The sequence below is a fragment of the Vulpes lagopus genome, chromosome 2 (assembly GCF_018345385.1).
Source record: "Vulpes lagopus strain Blue_001 chromosome 2, ASM1834538v1, whole genome shotgun sequence".
NCBI classification, from domain to species: Eukaryota; Metazoa; Chordata; class Mammalia; order Carnivora; family Canidae; genus Vulpes; species Vulpes lagopus.
This window is the reverse complement of record NC_054825.1, coordinates 4,388,827-4,411,024: the sequence shown is the minus strand read 5'-3', so window position 1 is coordinate 4,411,024 and position 22,198 is coordinate 4,388,827. Positions and strand designations below refer to the sequence as shown.

The 22,198-nt window shown below is 55.0% G+C and overlaps 1 protein-coding gene across 7 annotated transcripts in view; it reads left to right on the top strand.

The window, feature by feature from the left end:
* The window catches only part of PTPRE (protein tyrosine phosphatase receptor type E), a 159,434-nt gene that overhangs the window by 92,650 nt on the left and 44,586 nt on the right, over window positions 1-22,198 (top strand). For all 7 annotated transcript variants that reach the window (XM_041742761.1, XM_041742762.1, XM_041742758.1 and 4 more), the window contains one exon: window positions 17,887-18,005. In XM_041742761.1, coding sequence (XP_041598695.1) covers window positions 17,894-18,005 — 112 coding nt within the window. In that variant the 5' untranslated portion in view covers window positions 17,887-17,893. The remainder of the gene's footprint in view (window positions 1-17,886; window positions 18,006-22,198) is intronic.

Here is a 22,198-nt window from a genome sequence, read left to right as displayed (position 1 = left end):
CGCGCCCCAGGTCCTGCGCTGGCCACCCAGGAGACTGGGATGTCATCGGGCAGGGATGGGGCCTCTGACACCCGGTGAGCCTCTGCAGCAGGAGCACCGCCCGCACGATGGCAAGAGGCTCAGTGAACCGAGTCGGGCTGAAATGAATGGAACCATGATCGGTTGGCACCTCGTTCTGTAGCAACGTGCGGTCTCAGGAGGGTCTCCTGCCCTCAGACCACCTCCATCCTTCCCCCAGGAGTGGGTGCTCAGGCACGCAGGCTGTTTCCAGAACATTAGCACAGTCAGAGCACCAGTAAGACGGTAAAGCTTCTGCTGTCAGCCTCCCGAAGGATGGGATGCCCTCCAAAGCCAAGCAGGTGCATTCACTCAGTGCTCCAGCACTTGCTCCTGGGGGTCCCCCAGGCACACGGAGCCCTCTTCTCGTTGCGTTGTGCCCCCAAATCTCGCCACACCCTGCTACAGGTGCCTGCTACAGAGGAGAGGAGAGAGGTCCAAAGGCGCCTTTAAAAATGCTCTTAGGGAAGAAAAAAAGAGAAAAGAAGAATAGCAGATTCCTAGTTTCCTACTGCATCTTTTACCACTTGCTTCCCGCGAGGTTGCTTTTAGGTGAAGGTCCAGCATCTTTATTTGACTTTTACGTGGATTCCACATTCCTTTCCCAGGACTTTGATTCCCAGTATAATCAGCTGCAGTTTTCAGGAACCATTGTAGCATGTGCATCTCGGTATCGATCTCTGAGAGAGCGGTGTGCCCAGGCGATTGGCGTCTTTGCAGGGACAAATTAACCCAAGGTTGCAGCGAGACCATCTCCCCACTTAGATAGAGGACCTCGGTTCATCGTCCCACCTCAGCGCCTGCCCTGGAGGCAGGGATGGAAGTGTTGGTTTATTTATGGATCCTGTTTGAAGGATGTCAAAAATTGATTTACTGACACAGCCCAGATGAAAGTCAAATGAAAGGTGTTCTCGAAGGTGCTCTGACCGTGTTCTGAAGCCCTGAAGAACTCTTAACCCTCCACTCTTAAAGCCGGCTCCGCTCCATCGGCAGGACCTGTCCTCCCCGGGGGCGTCCCGCACACCTGCTCCCTGCACAAAGCTCGAGTGAGAACATAGAGTGAGCCCAATGCTCTGGGCTTCGTGAAATGGCTTCTGTGCCTGTGACCACCTTTCTGTGCATTCTTTGGGGATTCAGTGAGATGCAGAAAAGGAGATATTCAGGAACGGAGGCCCCGCCAGAAGACGGTGCATGGGCCCTGTCCTTTCTCGCCGCACGCTGTCCTGCCTCCCCAGCCACAGGCTCAGCCTTCCGCCGAGTCTTGTCCTAATGCCGCCCCTACAGTCTTACTGGGTGCTGGTGCAGACTCTGCCCTCTGCCTGCAGGCCCCTCCAGGAAGTACAAGGCTGAGAGCTGGCCCTAACTCACTAGGAGCCCACATCCGAGTTCAAAAGGAAGATGAGACAGAAGGCTTCGTGGAGCAGAGACCACCAGCTGTGGGTGCCAGCCCAGACCTCCAGGCCTGGGAGCTGGTGTGGACAATGCAGGGCTTCCCTGGGCCGTGGCAGGTGCCGGGGGCCCTGGACGCGGGCGAGATCCTGAAGTGACATGGGCGAGGCTGGCATCTGCCTGGGACAGCCGTGTGAGCAAGGGTCAGGAGATGACAGCTGAGATGGAAAGAAGCCACCATCGCCCCAGGGTCCCCTTCCATCGGTCGTACTGCTTTGGCTGGCTGTAGAGTTTAAATGTCTCTGTTAAAATTAAAATGCAACATGGTGAGGATGCAGGATATTCTGAGTGCCTTTCCCAGGGAGTAACAGCATTTGTTCAGCTTTGCTACAGATAAATCGAGAGCGCCCTCCATCAGGGCCCAGGCGATTTCTGATTGAAAAAGTAACAAGAACTGGTAACCTACTGAGGGCAGGGTCCTTGGTGTCTATTAATTATTGTTTATTTGCCCCTGTACAGGTGCCATCCTCCAGGCTTTTTTTCCCCCCGTTTGATTTATAGTCTATTCTATAATCATATTTTGGTTTTGGTAAAAATCCAAAGACTATCCGGAGCAGAACCGTCTTGTCACTGCTGAGGTGGTAATTTTTAATGACTAAAGAATTCAGCTAAGTCACATCGTATGTGAAACGACAATCTACAAGCCACTACAAGTGTAGAGAAATTAATTATTGCTAGTTTGGGAAGCCTGTGAAACATTATGAGACGCGGTGTGTCGTTCACAATATTTGAGATGAGACCACAAAGCCTTCATCGTTGTCTTTGGTTTTATGCGAATGCTTTCAGGAATGAAGAGTTGCCACGTAGCGGTTGTCAGGGGTTCCTCCATGTGTTCTTCCAAAATAAGAGGGATGGTTTTCTTCAAATGATGAAGAATGAAATCATTTCTTTAAATGGTTTCAAGAATGATGGGACGCCTGGGTGGCTCAGCGGTTGAGCGTCTACCTTTGGCTCAGGGCATGATCCCGGGATCCGGGATCGAGTCCCACATCAGGCTCCTTGCATGGAGCCTGCTTCTCCCTCTGCCTAGGTCTCTGCCTCTCCCTCTCCCCCCCCCCCCCCGTCTCTCATGAATGAATGAATGAATGAATGAATGAATACATAAAGTCTTTAAAATCCATAAGGAAGCTATAGTTCATTCCTGTCTGATTTGTCTCCAGCTATGGAAACACGCTAAGTTTCCTCTTCTTTCATGGGTGAGGGGTCAGTGGGCTTGTGGCAGGTGATTAAATGAAGTCAGGTACGGCGTTAGGGTGGGTGAAAATGTGCCTTTGAGAAGCTTCCTTGGATCTTTAACTCTCTGTGGTTCTGTTGTCTTCGCCGCAATGGAGGACTTGGTTCTTACAGAATAAGCCCTTCACTTTTTATTCATCTTCAAGAGGGCAAGCCGCATAATTGGAACTATGCAAATTAGCACGCGTGGCCCAGAGGAAATTGAAACTGAATCGATCCCTCAACAGACTTGCTGACACGCGCCAGCGTCCTTACGGGTCTTTGCTGGTGGCCCAGGTGGAGTGTTGCCCTGTGTCGGGAGGGTCCCTTGTCTGTGCTGACCCGGAGCCCTGCTCAGGAGGGGCCGGCAGGAAGCCCAGCGCAGACCAGTACATCAGAGGTTGTGTGATGCACTGGGGCTTTACGTTTTCCTTGCATATGTATGGTCTTTTTTTTTTTTTAATATGCTTTGATGAAATCGGTTTCATCATGTCATCCAGAGATGTGCACACGGGTCTTTAGCACTGTGTATATAATAAAGCACTGAAATGAATTATAAAGGACCGTTTACTCTGAGACATAAAGGCTTTTCTTAATTCCTTGAAGACTAATTGCCACCCTGTTACTGTGTCAGCATGCGGAGGAGGGTCAGTGGGGCTCCCAGCGAGGATGCTTTGTTTAGCATTGTCTGTGGCTTCCTTTGATGGAGCAGTTCCTTTGCTCCGGGAAACCCCTTCTCCAGATTCTGAGCCTCTCATAAAGGAGGCGGGTTTCTGTCCCCGGCCAACTGGGGATGCAACACCAGTAGATGTTTACTGGCCGACTTTATGGGAGAGTAAACTGAGACCTCATCCCTACAACCATCCACTTCTTTTTGTTTTTCTTTTTTTTTTTTCTAATCTAATAGCTTGCATTTCCAGGAGACCAGTCAAAGTTGGGCAGAGGTTGGCCTTCCAGAGTCAGATCTTCCACATTTAACGCTCTCTCTCTCTTCTAAAAGTTAGCCACTCGTGTAACACATCGTTCTTGTTCTTGAATGGAAAGACTAAATCACAGGAGGAAGCTGAGTTGTCAGGCAGGCCAGGGAGCGAATACAGACCCTCTGTCCTCCGTGCCCACGCTCCCCTGCAGACCCCGGGGCTTCTCCGGTGCTGCTCCCCGCCCGGGGTGCTTCTGTACCACCTGGGTGCACCTGCAGACAGCCCCCACATACCTGGCCTCCTCGGAGTCCCCAAAGCTGCAGGGACACAAGAGATGAGTAACATGCCTTCAGGACAAGCGAGAAAGTGAAATCAAATGCCAGGCGGCCGATGCCCTGTCCTAAAGAACAAGTTACCTACTTATTAGGGGAAAATAAGAAAATCGAGTGGATAGAGATCTAAGTCCAATCACAATGTCAAATTCTGTTGACCTTACTAAACAGGATTTCTCTGAAGACTTTAATTTTATGTCAAGCAGTCCTCAAACCAAGCCTGAGATAGTTGAAACAAAACTCCCATTCTGCTGTGAAAACATCCGGATTCCCAGGGAGCCACTTCTCTTTGTGAGGCCTTTGACCTTGGTAACCTTAAACCAGAGCACTTAAACCCTTTTGCACTTAAAAACAGACAGCCCTTTTGTCTTCTAGGAATATCCCTCCTCTGTCGTGTACCTGGCAAAGCACGTTTTTTAGATGTTATTTCATGAGCTAATTTTTATTTCCCCCAATTAAAAGGAAGAATAATGAGCTTTGCTGAAGAGTCATTTTTTTTTTTCCTAACGAGTTGAGAACTGTTGGCCTAAAATATGAGCCTATCCATTATTCTGGGGCCATCAAGCCTCCCAGCGTTGGCAGTGAGGTCTCCCTGCCTCACCCGATGTGGGCAGTCCCACCTCCGAGACTGGCCTACACACTCGGAACCGCCTGTGGCCCCTCCAGGAGCTTTATGTCTCGGGGATGCACCTTGTTTTGAGGACGTGCCTTATCTCAGGGAAGCACCCTGTCTCAGGGATGCACCACCCTCAGGGATGTGCCCTGTCTTGGGGATGCACCTTGTTTTAGGATGTGCCTTGTCTCGGGGGAAGCACCCTGTCTCAGGGATGTACCAAGAAGCAGGCAAAGTCCCAGGAGGTCCTTCATGAACTCAGAGAGGAAGGCCCAATAGCTCCACTTCCAGAATCACGTTTTCATACTGCCCACGTTCAGGAAAAGTAAAATCAAGACTCCAAAGAGCCCCCCCTTAATCTCTTCTTCTGCTCAGCCTGCAGCTCTCCCGGGCTGGGCAATCCTTCCAGGCAGGGGCGGGGGGAGGGGCGAGCCTGCAGGTACTTGAGGAGAAGCACTCACCTGTGCAGGGGCTCATGGCCAGGCTGCAGCAGGCAAGGGCAGTGCTTTGCTTTGAAGGTCCGTGGAGACCTCCTGAGATGCTCTGTTTGTTCTTCTAAGACACACTGTTCATCTGACGGCTGCTTCCGTGCCCAGTGATGTAAGCATAGTGTGATCAGCTCCAACTTGTAAAAATAATTTCCATCTCCTCATCTCTCTTCTCAGAAAAACCATTGCTTGGTGCTTGCATAGTGAGAGAGAAAGTGCAAAAACAAAAAACAAAACTGTGGTTCCCTGGGAGGTCCTTCCGTTCCCTGTGCGTTCCCTGTGCGTAGCCTCCTAACGGGGGACAGGACTCCAGCTGAGTGTCCTCCCAGCTGTCCCGGATCCCATGTGGCTGGTACCCCAGGGGCCCCAAGGGCTGGGGCTGTGCCAGCTGAGGGTCTGTGGGGGACACGCAGTAAGTGAGGAAGGGGAGATGCTCTTGGGGCAAAGATGCTCCCGCTGCCCTGTCCCCGGGGTGGGCCGGCGGCTGCCCGAGGAGCCCCATGCGGGTGAGCAGGTCAGGGCCCCTTTGCCCCTGAGGGCCTGCCTCCCCGGTCTCCTCTGCCCGTGATGCCGAGAGCAGCGCTGTCTGTGGGGCCTTGGATGTTCGTTCCCCATGACCTGCTGCAGGGACCCTGGGGGCTCCGTGCCTCCCTAGCTCCCCGGGCCTCCAGGGTGGGCCCCTTCCCCGGGGGGTGTTGTGCATCCCCCAAGGACGTCAGCCATCTCGAGACACAGCTGGCCTGTGTGTGTTGGGTGGGGGGGGGGCAACAGGGGACAAGGATGTGTGGAGAAAGAAGTGAAACATTGAGTCCCTGGCTGTTTCCCCTGGGCACCCCACAGCCTGGTACTTCTGTGTGCTCAGACTTCAGGCTCCTGAACCCTGCGGGTTCTGTGTATCCCGGAACCCCAACCAGACGCTGCATGTGTGCACAGGGGCTCGTTGCATGATCTCCTAGGGATGTACCTCAGTCTACAAGAGGGGTCAGTGCTCTCTGCCCCGGCAGCTTGCGCGTGGCCACAGGCACGTCATTGTCTCTGACCTCCTTGTCCTCGTCTGGGTGGGTGGCTGTCTGTCAGAGCAGGGCCAGACAGGGGGACACTGGAGGTCATCATGGGTGGTGCCGGCCTCTGCTGGGTGACAGTCAGCCAGACCTGGGAACAGGGCCACCATCAAGCACCTCCCTGTCATTTCTTTCTTTCTCTGTGTGTGTATGTGTTTTCCCCATTTTCTCTCCTAACAAGGGGACTTCTCTGCCCATCGCTTTTTTAGTGACGCTTCAATGGTTTCACCTTTAGAGGTTTGCAATTACCTTTGCTCAGGAGCAGTGAAGTTCCAGCCTTCCCCAACTCAGATAAAAAGCACGCCCTGTGCATCTTTTTTAACGAGCAAAGCCTCCTCCAAAAAGGAAGGATCACTGTGGACGCATCTGGAACATGCTGATGCTGCAAGTTGGGCTGCTTAAGGGGCTTTTATTATTATTATTTAAACCTTTCATCCGTGGAAGTGTATCCACACCTGAAGCTCAGAAAAGGCCTCGATTTGTTCTTCCTTTATGGTGAAAACACATCTTTGTTCTTTGAGGTTTGACTCTTCCCCAGTGCACAACAAAAGGACAGTCTTGCCCTGTGAGTAAGGTTGCCCTGATTTTATGAGAAATAGGCACAGTGGTAGTAGGTGCCAGATGTGTGGCTGGGCCAGCCCCGCCCCCGAGGCCCACGGTGGTCCCTGGTTCCTCGAGGACTTAACCGGGAGCTGACGTGATAGAAAGGAGATGGGAGTTCGGCCTGGCTCCTCGTGGCAGGACCTACTTGACTTGTAGCCGTGATTTCAGAAAACTGGCACTGTCCTTCCCAGTCTGTTTCCGCAGCGAGCGGGCTGATGGGGCTCGTTCCCTGCCAGGACTGTGTCCCAAGCACCGTCTGTTCTCAGCTGCCTGCTGGGTGGAGGGATCCCCGGTGCCCAGAATTCACTCTCACACTCCTGAAGCCTACAGGTGTCAAGGAGAAATCTGACCTGTGGTGCAAAGAAGGGCTTGTCCGTCTTCTGGGAGCATTTGGGTCCCGTTTGTCGTCATCCCAGTTGAAGCTGATTGACTTCCTTGCTCTTGAGATTTGTCAGCAAACAAGGATTTGGCTCTTCTCCTGGTCTCTGCTTGGTTTCCTAACCCGAAAAGTGGAGGTAGCACCTGTGCCTAATCATGGTGGCCCCAGAAGGTGGGCAGCGGGGGCACTGGGAAAGGCAGAGTGCCCTTGCCACATCTGTGCTTGCCTTATTTCTTGTGCACAGAGGGCCTTGAAAGTTCTCTGAAGCAGCCAGGGTCACCCAGAAGGGGGCAATGGGTGGTCTTTCTCTTTGGGCTCACCCTACATTGGAAAGGCCTGCAAAAGCTGGAACGGAGAGAGACCCCAGCCTGGACCAGAGGTGCCACCCCTGCCATTGGACAGACCTGGCCGCTAAGGGGCCGTGCTTCTGGCAGAAACAAAGAGGCCAAGAGGCATGATGTGCAGGAATGTGTCGGGGCAGTCAGCAGCCTTGGAGTGGTTCCGACTTCGGCGGGGAGCTTGGGAGCTTCCCTCTGCTCAGGAGACCAGAGGCAGGGGTGATGTGAATCCTCGGGCTCCCAGGGAGGGCCGAGCTTCACCAGCCAGTCACCTGAGTTATCCTCAGAAGCTTCCAGAAAGGAGCAGGGGACATTCTTGGCCACATTTTCAGGCTCAGCAAAGGAGGGAGCAGCTGCCCCCACCTGCAGGGAAATACGGGATCTCGTCTCCGGGTGCCTGCCTCCTGTTCCCCTGACATGAGGTAACTTCCCTTCTGGGAGGCACATGAGCAGCCGTGCCCGGGGATTTGAGCCCTGCCTGCCCAGGCTGTGAGTGGTCCGCGGTCTTCTTTCTGCTTCTGCACGTCGCTGTGACCCACGTTCCCAGAAAGACTGGGGGAGCCGGGCACACAGTGAGCTCAGCTCTGCATCTGCCCCCATGTGCGGACGGGGCTCAGGGGGCTGGAGGGAGCTCACCCCCAGTGCCCATGGACGGGGTGGCCGGTTCTGCTCCTGGGGCCTCATCTCCCGCCAAGAGCAAGAGACCTGCTGCAGCACCAGGGCCAGAAAGGCAGGGTCCCTGGTTGTCAGCTTCTGGCACCTTCTGGCAGCAAACCCAGGCCAGGAGTGGGGATCGGGCTCCAGGAAGAAGCCCTCCCCCGGGAGGCCTTGGAGACGTCCACCCTGTGGCACCCAGGCCCTGGCTGCCTGCACGAGCAGCACCCTCCCGGTGCCTCCCGGAATGCCCTTCCTGCCCCCGCTCCCCATCGCAGGCGCTGGGTGGTGGCTGGTGTGACGGTCCCGGGGGCCCGTGCTGCAGCCACCTGCTGACTTGGTGTCTGAGCCGCAGGGAGCAGCCCCGGGGATGCCTGGAACCCGCTTCCGCTGCTGGTTCTCAGAGGCTCACCCAGGGGCAGACTGCGTGGCTCCCCAGGCGCCACCTTTCCCCGAGAGCGCGGTGGGCCCGGGGCCCGGGGACGTCTCTGTCTGCCGACATCGAGCGCCTGCCGTGAGCCAAGCCCGGTGTGGGCACCCGCCCCAAAGTCAGGTCATTGCCGGGCCCACAGGGCTTCTGGAAGCCGGCAGCACACGTGCCGCCCTCGCGCTGACCGTCCTCGGGCCCCGTCCCTGAGCGCGACACTGCAGGGAGATGACACGATGGGCCCCGGGGGGGCGCACACGCCCCGGGGTCACTACGCAGGCCTGCGCGTCTCCTTTCTAGGTGATGCCAGGCCCCGACGGACGCTCCAGGCTGCTTCTGAACACGCAGCAGGGCGTCGCGTCACACCTGGTTCCAGTGGGGTCACGGGCCGTTTCAACAGAGGACGAGGGACAGACAGTGGGTCCCGTGGGGACTGAGTTTGGCTTCTGAGCATGGGCCCCCCTGAGGTCCCTTCGAGGCTGAGGCTGGGGCCTTCGGGGCTGCTGGCACCCTGGCCCACCTGCACCGGTGGTGGCCCCGGGCACCTGCCCAGCCACAGCCGGCTCTGGCTCTGCTGTTTCTGAAGCTGTTCTCCCGGGGCGGGGGTGGGGGGGCGTTTCTGTCCCCGACACCCTCCGTCAGAGGAAGACCCGACCTCCCCAGAGGAGAAGACGAGGCACGTTCTCAGCCAGGGCCGTGGAGTGGGGTCCCTGTGGAAACAACCGACGCTCACCCACAGCCTGGCTGCTTCCAGAAGGAAGGGGTCGGGGGGACAGGCCTTCTCAGTGAGAGCGGCAGACGCTGGGCTGAGCTCACTCCCGGGCTGCACCCCGAGGCCCCTGGGCCCAGGGGTGCTAGGAGGCAGCCCGTCGTGAGGACTTACTCGGGCTCCTTATCATTGGCTCCTCTTGTTCCACGAATCGGGAAGCCGGGCCGGAGAGGTGCCACGTGTTCCGGGGGAGGCTGTGGTTGGGTCGGGGCGAGGAGAGGAGGGGACGGGGGTGACAGAGACAGAGAGACCCCCAGCCCAGCTGCGTCTTCAGCCTCAGAGGCCCGGGCTCTTGGAACACTGACGTGAGTTGACGAGATGGAGAGAAATCCGCCATGAGAGCCCCTGATGACCTATTTCCTTCAAGAACATTCATTGAGCATCTCCGCTGGGCCAGATGGACGCGCCTGAGACCTGCTCTCGCCCCCAAGAAGCCCCAGGGCGTGGATAATCCTGCCCAGTGTTGTTAGCTTCTGCTTCCAAGCCGTCCTGCTGGAAAGCTCCCCGCACCCCAACCCCCTCACCCCCACATCCTTTAACACTGGCGTCATCGGCCGGTCCTGCCAGCGGACACTCCGGGCTCCTGGATCCTGCGCAGGGTCTGGGGCTACCTGACGGCGCCGTGTTCTCCCCGCAGCCCCCCACCCCCGCCCCCACTTGGCTGCTCACCTGAGCAGAGGCCCTTCGCCCTGGGCAGCCTTCGACGCCTCCAGACCGGGTAGGTGGCCGCCTCCAGCACTAGCAGGTGCGAGTCTCCTGGGGGGTGCTCGGTGAATAGTCCTTTCATCTCTCCGACTGGAATGCAAGCTCCAGGGGAGCAAGGGCAGTGCTTGCCTTGTTCAGGTGTCTCTCCAGACTCGGGCAGGTCTCGTAAACATCGCCGAACGGACGGACGCACAAATTAACCGGCAGATACTGTCAGTCTATGGTTCGACTCTTTTGTTTGAAATCAAAAGTCTGCTGTACACCCAGCCGGGAAGCTTAGTCCCCTTGCACCCTGCAGTGTGGCCCGGGGCTCACCCAGAGGGGGGCTGCCCAGCCCCTGGAGCCGGCCAGCCTCTCCCCCGTCGTCCACGCTTCTGATGGAGGGTCAGTGGAGGGCTGAGCCTCAGTGCTGGGCGCCTCTTCGTGGAGAGAGATGGGGAGAGGGCCGTGCGTCTGCGGGTCCACGTTTGTTACCTTTCACCCCACTACTGCCAGGTCCCAAGCAGATGGATGGGGCTTGGTGCTGTGGGTCCCATTCCTGTTCAGGTGCTTCGGGCAGGGGTCCCGCCCCCACATTGACTTTCCTGAAGGGTTGCTCCATCCTATCCTCTGATAGGATGCATCTGTTCTGACTGATGGGTGCGCAGGCCTTTGGGGAACGTGAAGGACCCAGGGTGGTGATTCTGTGCCAAGCCATCAGTCAGATGCGAGCGTGGCTGTGTTCACTACCGGGCTCAGCCATGAACCTTCAGGGCAAAAGAAGTTGGGAGAGATCAGATAGGGTGAGCCTATCTAGGAGAGAGAAGGAAGACCAGGAGCTCATCCTTATGACGCTGGCCTCCGAGAACGGCAGTGCTGGAGAGCCCGGGCTCCGCTCCCAACACCCCACCTCGTTCTGTGCACGTGGGTTCCACGTTCCTTCCAGGGACCCATATTCACCTCTTTCTCTGTGCTGGGCCTGGGGTCCTTGTATCCTGCCCATTTTCATGTTTCTTCCATATATTTCATCTCATTGTAATTAAAAATGAAAATTTTTAGTTGTGAACAGTTGCATGGAAGGAGCCCAGGAAGGGCTTGGTGGCACAGTGGAGGCAGTACTTCCCTTTGGCGGACACCCCGTGGTTAGAAAAGCAGTCACGCAGGGACCCCTGAGTGGTGCAGTCGGTTAAGTGCCAGGCTCTTGGTTTCTGCTCAGGCAGGTCATGATCTCAGGGTCCTGGGATCGAGCTCTGTGCCGGGCTCCACACTCACCAGGGCATTTGCTTCTCTTTCTCTCTCTCTCTCTCTCTCTCCCTCCCTGGGCCCCACACACTCTCAAATAAATCCATAAATCTTTTTAAAAAAAAGACAAGAAAAGAAGTCATGCACTTGGACAAGAGTAGGTTGGATGCTAACTCCCCTGGCCCCTTGCATGGTAGGAGAAATATTTGAGGCTGCGGACCCTGTGGACCACCTACCTGTTGCCACCTGGTCATCCGAGTTAGAGGGAAAAATGAGACATCGCAAGATGGCATTTTTGAAATATTTGCAGGACACAGAGGCAGAAGAGTTTTACTGTAAAACTTGTAGAGAGAACGGGCTGACCTCTCACTACCCTTTGCCCGGGCAGTTGCTGTACAGTGGAAGTCTGCGACTCTTCGCTGAAATTATTTTTTAGTAACAGTTTATGAATCTGCATTAAACTTTGGGAATTTGCATTAAACCTCAGGACTAAACTTGGACCAAGGGCATGTTAAGCACCGACTTTCTGTTTTCACGGGCGGTTGATGATCAAGCTATAATTTGCACAAAACATCCATCAACATTTACCTTCCTGCTCGGGGTCTGTACTGGTCCCACTGGCCACAGAGAAGCCGAGAGAGGAAAAGGCCTCCAAGGGAGCAGCAGCAGCAACCCCTGAAGGGTGATGTGAAGAACTCGGGGCCTGAGGACGACGACTGCGGGTGGCGTTCCCTGCAGCTCTGGGACCACGACCGACCGTTCCTTTAGACCCAATGACCCTTCGCCATGAATCTTGCTCACTCTCAGCTCCAGGTCTCCTTGTTCGTGTGCAGGAGGTGAATGAAGCATGTAGCTGCGAATGCTGCCGAGGGCAGATGAATTTCCCAACCCGTCAAATGATGCCAGCTGCAGATCCACGTCCTTTTCAAACAGCCGTTTTTCAAGCAAAATGAGTTAATTCCAATAGTGGTTCTGCTGGTTTTCATCCATTTCATGGAATCCAGCTACAATCGAGAGGCTCCTCCCGTGGAAGGCGAGCCCCTGACATGATTGCTAAGATCACTGCAAATGCAATGAAAGAATTCGACGCCGAAGATGTGTTTATTTGCTTTGTGGGATGATAGAAGTCTGTCGATGTTGGTGGAGCTCAGCGTTTGGGGTGAACGTATCGCGCTTAGAATGGATTCTGACGTACAGATCGTTTTTAATTGCGCCCACGCCAGCTAAATATTCCACCAGTTAAAATAGAAGCTGTAGATGTCAGATTTTACCAACAGTTGCACATACTGAGTAGCTGAGCTACAAGTTTATGTAATGAAGCTGATGTTGAGTTTTTAAAAATACTTTAGCTGGGGAGCGTGCACGTTCTCTTCCCTGCTCGTCAGATCTCAGAAACGTCTGGGCCTTCAAAAAATTGCTCTGGAAGTCAACCTAAGGGTCCTACAAAGACAGTGAGCTTTTCTATAAACGGGGCCCTACGGGTTGGTTGCATTTTGTTCTAAATTAGTTGGAAATATTTAGTAAAAGTAGTCAACAAACAGAGCAGAAAAGACACACACACACACAAAAGGAACAAAAAACTCTCAGGGCTTTAAACTCATAGAGACCTATGACTGTTGAAAACATAGGTTGTGAACAGGAAGACGTTAAAATCCTTTGCTGTAAAAGCAAGGAAGGAATAAAGCAAATGAAATAAATGATGAGAGCTCACAAGATGCTCATTTGAAAAACACTGAAGTCAATTTTGTGGAAATTTTTGAATATTAAGGATATTGAAAAATATATTAAAAGTGAAACGTGTTAGGAACAGGCAAGGCTAAGAAATTAATCCAAGTGGGTGAATATATACCGAGAATAGGCATTCTGTCCATGTCCTCGTTTTATTTCTATGTAATCAATATAAAAAGAGTTTCTTTATTAAAAAAAATAATGTGCCCTGGTAGTTTTGTTTCCTAGGGAGATTTTTTTTTTTAATTTTTAAAAATAGTTTTCGAAAAGAACTGCTTAGTGGGTTTCCATTTTAATAAAACCAAATGCTGACCGATAATGAAATACTGTAGGAACGCACAGGACTTTAACTGTTTCAGCCTCTCTTTTGCCCTCAAGAGGCCTGTTTTGGATGAGAAATTGCACGTGGCCCCTCCCAGGGGCTCTTTCTTTAACTGTAGCAGCTTCAAAGCTGGAGCAAATCTTTAGCTCTGCTCCTCTGTGTCAGAGCTGAGTCCGTCTTGCAATTGAGAGCAGAAGAACCAGGCGTTTCAACCACGGGGGATGGGTCTGAGCTGCAGAGGCAGCGTGGCTCAGTCTGCTCAGGGACACCCAGGGCACCTTTCCATCCCTCGGGACACAAGGCGTCAGCCTCAAAGCCACTGGCTCGGGGACGACTCCACACCCTCAAAAACCCCGGAGTTCCCAGTCAGCTGGGGAGGCCAGCCTGGGTGGGACAGGAGACGTCCCCTGTCCTCCGGAGGCTCAAAGTCCTGTTGGGAGATCCAACACCCCGATGACTGTGAACAGACGCAGGTGGTATATCCCTCAGGCTTGCTGGACCTCAGAAGCTGGTGGGGTCAAGGCACAGGGGAGAGGGGGGTCACCCAGTGAGGGGAAGCATGTGGGCAAGGGCTGGGGGAAGTGGACTGGGGTCAGGACACTCCCTGCCCTGCCGTGGGGTCTCCACCTCCACCCGCCTCCTGTCCTCCACCTGTCCCCCTGGCTACCATTCTCCAGACTCCCAGCCCAGCTCCTCTTCCCCTGTCCCTAAGTGTAGTAGCGACCCTCAGCTTGGTGCCACAACCTCGCCTCTGCCCCTCTACACACCCTCAAAGTCAACTCACCCACACGCTGACCCTCCCGCTCCCACTGCCGTCCAGCCAAGCCCCAGGCCCTGAACACAATTCCTGTTGACAGTCCCCACTAGGATGTTCCAGAACCCTGAGATTCAACGGGCCATCTCCGAGGACAGCAGGAGACCTTTCTCATAGGATTGCTGGGAGGGATGGTGAGGTCGCTTGCCTCAGAGCCTCGATGGCTTATCACACTTCATAGGAGCTCGATAAATGGGAGCCTGTACTATTGTTTTATATTCCAAGCCCAAGTCATCTTTATCCTCAGATTGGGGACCCCCTGTTCTCCCAATGTCAGCTAGTGAATGACGCTCCGTCCCGTTCCATCCCCCAAGATGGGAATCCCAGTACCTCTGAAGCCCTCCTCATCACCGCATCCGGCTGACAACCACTCGCACGGGTTCCGCCTTTGGGACCCCCTTCAAGTCCCTCCCTCCTTTGCCATTCCCGTTATCCTGGCTTAGTCCACACCCCCTTACTGGGCTGTGTGGGCCTGTGTGGGTCACATTTTATGTGTGTGGGAAGCCCCCAGGGATCTTGTGAAAATGTGGGCCATCCTGTGGTACCTGAGACGCTGCGTCCCCAGCGAGCAGCCCGGGGATGCCCATATCCCCAGCCACTCTGGGGCAGCAGAGGCTGATGCTCCGTCTCTTGTGGCTCCTGACCGGCTTCCAGGGCTCCCTCTGGAAACTTCCGTGGCAGCTCGTTGCTCACAGCCACGGTTGTCAACTGTGGTCCCTAGAAAACCAGTCGCTCCCCCTGTATTTGGATGTCACGCATCTGGCGTCCAGCCCAGGAGTCGGCATCTTTTTATCATGCCCTCGAGTGGTCCTAGTAAGGTGGGTTGTGATGGGAACGGAGCCTGTAACACCAAACTAAACTCTTGAACATGACATTCAAGGGCCTTCTCGACGCGGTCCTGGGTGGGTCGAGTCATCGCTTCATCACTTCCTTCCTGGGCACCGTGGCCACACGTCTCTGGAACGCTGGGGTCCGGGGGAGCTGTGTTGCGCCGTCTTCCCAGCTCCATGCAGCTGCGTTAGGGCAGGATCATGTTCGTCTCTGCAGCAACAGGGCCCGGCAACCTGCCCGCTCCAGACCAGGTGCCCGACAAAGAGTCCTAAAAAGGCATCAAATGGAGGAAAAAGGCCATTCTAAGCGACAGATAGCTGGTTGACTTTGGACAGGAGTAAAAACAAAGGCTGCTTTGTTGGAGACGATTTTGATAATCTCAGTCCTGACATCCAACATGTTTTCTGCCCACAGTACTTAACGTTTAATAGGTTCGGTACAAACCCTTCAAATTCACGGTGGATTTAATGGGGATGTCAAGGATTAGTTTTGCACGGATTCGTGTCCGTGCTCACTGGTGGCTTGCACCAACCCTTTGAGGATGAAGAGCCAGGGACGTTGTCATCGGCCTGGAAAATAAAAATGCCGCAATCAAGGGGGTTTGAAGTCTGCAAAGTTCAGTGCCCTCTGCTGGCCGTAGCGGGCAAATCACCTGCCGCTCCGGGGACGGGGACGCGACCGACCCCAAGGTGTCTGCCCTGTGAAGAGATGGCTTTGGTCTGGCTCGGAAGTGTCAGCTTTCCCTTAGACCATTGAGCATTTGGAGAGGAGGGTTTTGAGTTAATGCATGTAACAAGGAAAATGAGTTAATGCTTCAACTAGGAGGCCCGCATCTCTGAGTTCTAATAAACCAATTAATACCTCCTAATCGATTACTCTGCAGTTTATTCAACTATGTCAAAGCTTTGTTCAAGAACACATTCTGGGGGATCCCTGGGTGGCTCAGCAGTTTAGCGCCTGCCTTCGGCCCAGGGCGCGATCCTGGAGTCCCAGGATTGAGTCCCGCGTCGGGCTCCGGGCATGGAGCCTGCTTCTCCCTCTGCCTGTGTCTCTGCCTCTTTCTTTCTCTCTATGTCTATCATGAATAAATAAATAAATCTTAAAAAAAAAAAAAAAAAGAACACATTCTGCTTAATGCAGCCGGTGCAGAGCTGCCCTTCCGGGCTGGAGGGCTTCCGGCTCCGTCGGTCCTGGGTTCAAATTATGCCTCTTCCATCCCCTCTGACTGGACTTTGAGCCAGTTCCTCTCCCTCGTGGGGCTCAGCTTCTCAGTCCTGGAGGGTTGGTATGAGGGCGATGCCCACAGGAAGGCTTGGCCGTGGCAGATGCTCACGGGACACGAGCTGCTGTGTGTGTGCGTGTGGCTCACTTTGAGAGTCTAAAATGTACTTGGGACATGAACACGAGGGAAAGAGGTGAAAGCCTTGATTGTGGCTATCGCAGTCGTCCTGGGATAGCTGTAGGCTCAGGATGGCTCCGTTTCAGCAGCGGTGGTTGCTGGAACATGAAGATTCTTTTTTTTTTTGGTGCCAGTTCAGATGTCTTCTCTAATTACAAGCGACCAGTGTTTCTGGGCCTCGGTGCATTCATACGCCTCAGTGAGGCTTTTTGCAGGAAAGTGCTGTCTGAGCGGACAGGCACCCCGGCTGACCACGGAGTGGGAAATGCAGGAGGGAGGGAGCCCACAGCTCAACCGCGCGCATCCTCACCACCACATCTCCCTCGGCTCTGCAGCCACCCACCTTCTCCTGTGGCCAGTCCTCTTCTACACCACCCAGAGATCAATGCCACGTTTTCTGAGGGTCTAAGGTTATTTTGGCAAAACGGTGCGCCGAGTGGGGATCTGAGGTGGCCCTTGCAGGTCTGGGTGAAAGAGCCTTTTCCTATGTTGAACCACACTGCAATCTGGTTTTGCTCGGTGCATTCACCCACCCAATAAAGACTTCCTCCGTCTTGCTCTGACAGTGTCCACGTGGCTCTGTTAGAAACGTGCTGATGGTGGCCCCTCCTGGGAGAGGTGGGGGCTTCCCTCTGCCTCACCTGAGAGCTCAGACAGGAGGCAAGGTGACCCCCCACCCCCACCCTGGAGCCATGCAGGAAGTTCGAGAGAGCAACAGGCAGAGTGGGTGGCTCCGAGGAACACTCGGTCCTGGGCCGGCCTGCCCGTGCCCGTTCTCACTGTTAACGTCTCAGGCCTGGGAGGACCGGGCTGGCCTTTGAAAGGTCCATCAGGCTCCAGAGTGTGGGAAAGGCAGAGGGCCCGGGGCTGGACACACAGGGACCTGCTCCTGTAGCTCGGGTGGGAGGCAGTGAAGACCTGCACTCAGGGTAAGGCCATGGTGCGGGTTGTGGTCGTGGCCAGGGGGACAGGGGAGGTGGGCCCCACGCAGATGGGCCGGACTCCCGCTCCCTGGCCCCCCACCCTGTGACCACATGGGCCTGCGCTTCTTCCCAAGGGGGCTGCGCTTCTCTGGGTGTCACCAGGCAGAATAGAAATGCTGCACCTGTGTGTACACCGTGTGGCATGGCACTCCAGACCCTGTAGAATGTACCCAAAATGTGGACCAAATCACTACCGTGTGGCGATCTAGAAGCCGTGCGAAGGGCCTCGCTGAGGCTCTGCGGAGCTGCCTCCCAGAATCTTCCATCTCCTGGTATTTTCAGACTTCACCCTCCCCGACACCTGCACATCCCTGCCCACCTCCCCTCTCCCTGCAAAACGAGGCAAGCAAACAAGAAAGGAAGTGCACCCCAGCGGCACGAGCTTTTACAACCTGGGAATAGTTGAGGGGGTTGCTCACCCGGCTCGGTGGCCCACAGGCCCGGCTCCCTAGCCCAGATCCACAAGGCAACACTCGGAAGGAGGCCCACCGGCACCTGCCCGCCCGGTTCCCCACCTGTTGCCCTTCTCCGTGGAGGGTGCGCAGTGGGGAGTCCTCTGAGCCTGTCCCCGCTTCTTGCAGGTTCGCCATGGAGCCCATCTGTCCGCTCCTGCTGGCGGGTGTTAGCTTGCCGCTCGCCAGGGCGCTCAAGGGCAACGAGACCACCCCGGCCTACAGCAACTGGACCTCTACGACCTCAGGTGAGGACCCGGCCACCTGCCCCTCCCAGGAGGCTGTCTGGGCTGGGATGACGAGGCTGGTGGGGGGGGGGTGCACAGTAAGGCTGACTCCCCTAGCGGCCGAGCACAGCAGCTCGCAGGTGACGCCTCCCCACAAGCCAGCTGTTGGCAGTTTGACCAGGACAAAGCTTAGGGTTCGGAGGGCAGTAAAGGCAGCCCTGCGCTGAGAGCCGGTGTCCGCTTCGGTGGGAGGCAGGAGAGCAGGGGTTCATGGCCCCCCCACCCCGCAGGCCCCCCGTGGGAGGCCGATTCAGACCACCCTGGAGGAGCACTGCTGAGTCCATAGGGGATATTGATACAAAGTTGGCGCGATCAAGAAATGAGTATTAATACTCTTAGATATTAGGGTCGTGGTCAGATTTATAATTTTAAAAGAAGAGTCCTTGCTTTTTAGAGGTGCATTTTGAAGTCCTTATGAGTGAGACCACACGAGGCCTAGGGATGACTTGAGAATGAGCGAGTGGGGAGCGGGCGGTGGGCGGCCTATAGACCCAACACGGCTCCTTGTCCTGATCAGAAGGATGGATGGCAGGTATGGGGGGCTCCTTGCTCTCTTCTCCTGCCTTTTCCATGTATTTTTTAAAGTTTTTATTTATTTACTCATGACAGACACAGAGAGAGGGGCAGAGACACAGGCAGAGGGAGAAGCAGGCTCCCTGCAGAGAGCCTGATGTGGGGTGGGACTCGATCCCAGGACCCCAGGATCCCAACCTGAGCTGAAGGCAGGTGCTCAACCACTGAGCCCCCCAGCCATCCCCTTTTCCATATTTTGAAAGTTAGGGATAAGGAAGAGTGAACGGGCACCTGTGACAACGTGGGTGAACCCCAGAAACACGCTAAGTGGAAGAAGCCAGACATGAGACACGTGGTGTGTGGCTCCGTTGAGGGGAAATGCCCGGAATAGACCAGGTGATGGAAGAGGAAGGACACGAGCGCTTGGGCAGGCGGGGAGGCGGGGGGACGGGGGTGGCCAACGCAGAGTGACCGCAGATGGGCTCCAGGTGGATGGGAATGTCCTGAGACGCTGTGGTGGTGGTGGCACAACTGTGCAAATTAGCTAAAAATCATTGAATCATATGCTTCAAACGGGTGAGTTTGTAGTATGTAAATTTTACATCAATGAAATGCAATAAAGGCCGTGCAAACTGAAAGGAAGAGGAGGAGGGAGGGGGAGAAGGAGCAGCAGGAGCGGATGCTCTGGCGTCACGCAGCCCGTGTGTGTGCAGTCCCAGCGCTGCGCTTACTGGCCGCTGAGTGACCTGGAGCACGTTCCTAAAAAAAAAATCTCTTTGTGCCTCAGTATCCCCATGTGTGAGACGGAGGTAATGATAGTGCCCACTGCTCGGCAGTGCTGTGAGGACGAAAGAGGCAGCCGAGCTGGGTGCGGGAGCTCGTCCACGTGGGCCGCTGCTGTAGTTGGCAGGAGAAGGCGTCAGAGGAGGCCCGGCCCCCAGCCCGTCTCTGACTGCCCAGAAAGTTGGCTCTTCAGGGTCCCTTCATGTCTCCTTCTTGGATGTGAGCCCAACACAGACAGAAGCCCGACTGGTGACTTCAGGGTCCCCAAGGACTGGAGGCGGATTCCCTGGGCAACCCCACACCTCCCTGGCAGCCCGGAGGCCCGCCTGTGGCAGCCAGCTCTGTCCATGGCCAGGGCGGCAAGAGCCTATAACCAGCAGGCCTGGTCCCCCCCATCCCCCGCGGAGCGTGCATCGGGGCCTCGTGCCAGTGCCCACATGCCTGCCCCATCCCCTTCGCTCTCCGTCCCTCCGAGACTCCCAGGCATAAAACTCAGGGACTTCTCTGATAGGGTATCCCTTGGCGAATTGGTTCGTGTTCTCCGAAGAAACGGGATCCGTTATGTATTTATATTTTCATTCACATCTATACTCGTATCTATATTTATATTTATGACACGGAATTGGGTCACACGATTGTGGAGGTTGTCCGGTCCAGAATATGCAGAGCCAGTGTCCCAGTTTGAGTTTGAAGGCTGGCAGGCGGCTACAGAACCCGGAAGAGTGATGTCCCAGTTGGAAGACAATCAGGCGGGAAGACTTCCCTGTTACTCACAGAAGGCTCAGCCCTTTTGTTCTGTGCAGGCCTTCAACTGATTGGACGAGGCTCACCCACAGTGAGGGGAGGGAGACGAGTGTAATCTTCTTTTCTGAGACCCCCAGTTTGAATGCTCAATCTCACCCAGAAAGCACCCCCTGGAAACACCCAGAACGATGTCTGACCAAACATCTGGCAGCTCGCGGCCCACACACATACACACACAAATTAAGCATCGCGCTTGCTCATCACAAGGCCTTGGGAGAGCAAAAACTATCAATTTCCCTCTGGAAGAAGCAGCTTGGGCGAGGTGATTGGAGGTGGCACTGTTCCGGCGGGGGTCAGGGGTTCAGCCCCCATCCAGCTCAAGAGCTTTACGTGATCTCCGAACCCCCGACAAAGGTCGTGCAAACTCATCTTAAGTGGCATCCGTGGATGCCAGCCGCCAGCAAGGAGAGGCACTGGCCTCGTGCTGAAAGCCAGAGGAGTCCAAAACCTCAAAAAAAGGAGACAGAAGCCCCCAGCACCCGGAAACTGCCGTTTGTTGTGTTGCCTCATTTCCAGCAGGCGTTGGGATGCGAGGCCACTGGCGGGACTGCACAGCCTGGGACCCTCCGGACCTGCCCCGAGGACCGTGTGTCCCTGTGCCCGGCGGGGAGGAGCTGGCTGCCCGAGGCCCGGCAGCCGCAGAAGCGCGTAGTAACAACAACGCATGTGCCGGAGAAGCGACGGTGGAGCTGCGTGGCCTCTCCTGCAGACGGCACCCAGGGCACCGGCAGGGTGACTCAGCGCCCTCCCGGGCCTCGTCGGTTCACTTGAACATAAGATGATTAGCTGACAAGGTGGCTGTGGGTGTCAGGTGTTCCCTCGTGAGGAGGGACTGTCGTGTGACCTCGTGCCCGCCAGAACGCATGTGATGCTCACAGCTCCTTGCAGCTTCTGCTGCGGCCTTCACGGTCTTGGCATCGGTCGCTGGTCACACACCAGGAGGGAAGTCGACACTGGCTCCGCTTCAAGATCTCAGTGATACCACGTGGACAGGCTCCATGGACCTAGAATTCCAGGGGGGGATTCTGGGACTCTGCTCCCTGAAAGACGGATCATTCCAGATGACCACGGCACATTGGCACGGTGCACGGAATAGCCAAAAATTACCATTTTGTTTGTTCTCAGCAAGAGACATTTCTTTATGCAGGAGCTGAAGGTGAATATTCCCAAACAGCGTAGCCAGATGTGACGGTCCGTATTACAGGAAGGATTCCTAAAAACGAATAAGCAGGAAAACGTGGAGGATATGACCAAGCCCAGTGCAAATACCGAATTGATGATGCTTTATTAATCATCGGATGATGCTTAACTCTATAGAAATTAGGGAAGTGCAAATTATTTTTTTTTAATTTTATTTATTTATTCATAGACACAGAGAGAGAGAGAGGCAGAGACCCAGACAGAGGGAGAAGCAGGCTCCATGCAGGGAGCCCGACGTGGGACCCGATCCCGGGTCTCCAGGATCACACCCCGGGCTGCAGGCGGCACCAAACCGCTGCGCCACCGGGGCTGTCCGGGAAGTGCAAATTAAAATGGTTTTATTTTCCTTATCCGATTGATGAAAATTAATAGGCGGGAGACATTGGCTCCAAACCCCAGTCTGGGTGAGCGTGGAAGCTGGAAAGTTTGCCGGTAGCCACGTGGCAGTTTCTGTTACCATTTAGGGTGTGTGCACACCGATGCACAGGGTCCCGTTCTCGGAGTGCCCTACGGACGCACTTTCAAGGTACACAGAGATAAAAGATACCAGGTGTAAAATTGTAGGTAACAGCCCAAAAGTTGGAAACAACCTAAATGTCCATGGAAATTTTGGGTTATTCACAAAGTGGAAGTGCAAGCAGCAGCTCAGCGAAACGGAGAGGCTCGTGTGTGCCCGCGCGGGAGCCTTCCAAGACACAGGCCGAACGAGAAAGACGAGCCACAGAGCTGCCCTGATGGCCTATGTCACCCGTTTTTTGTTTTTTTCCACGTTTCGCTTGGCCCCCTCGGGGGACACAGCCTGCAGAGGCCTTTCCTGGATCATTTTGTTTTTTATTTTATTTGTTTAAAGATTT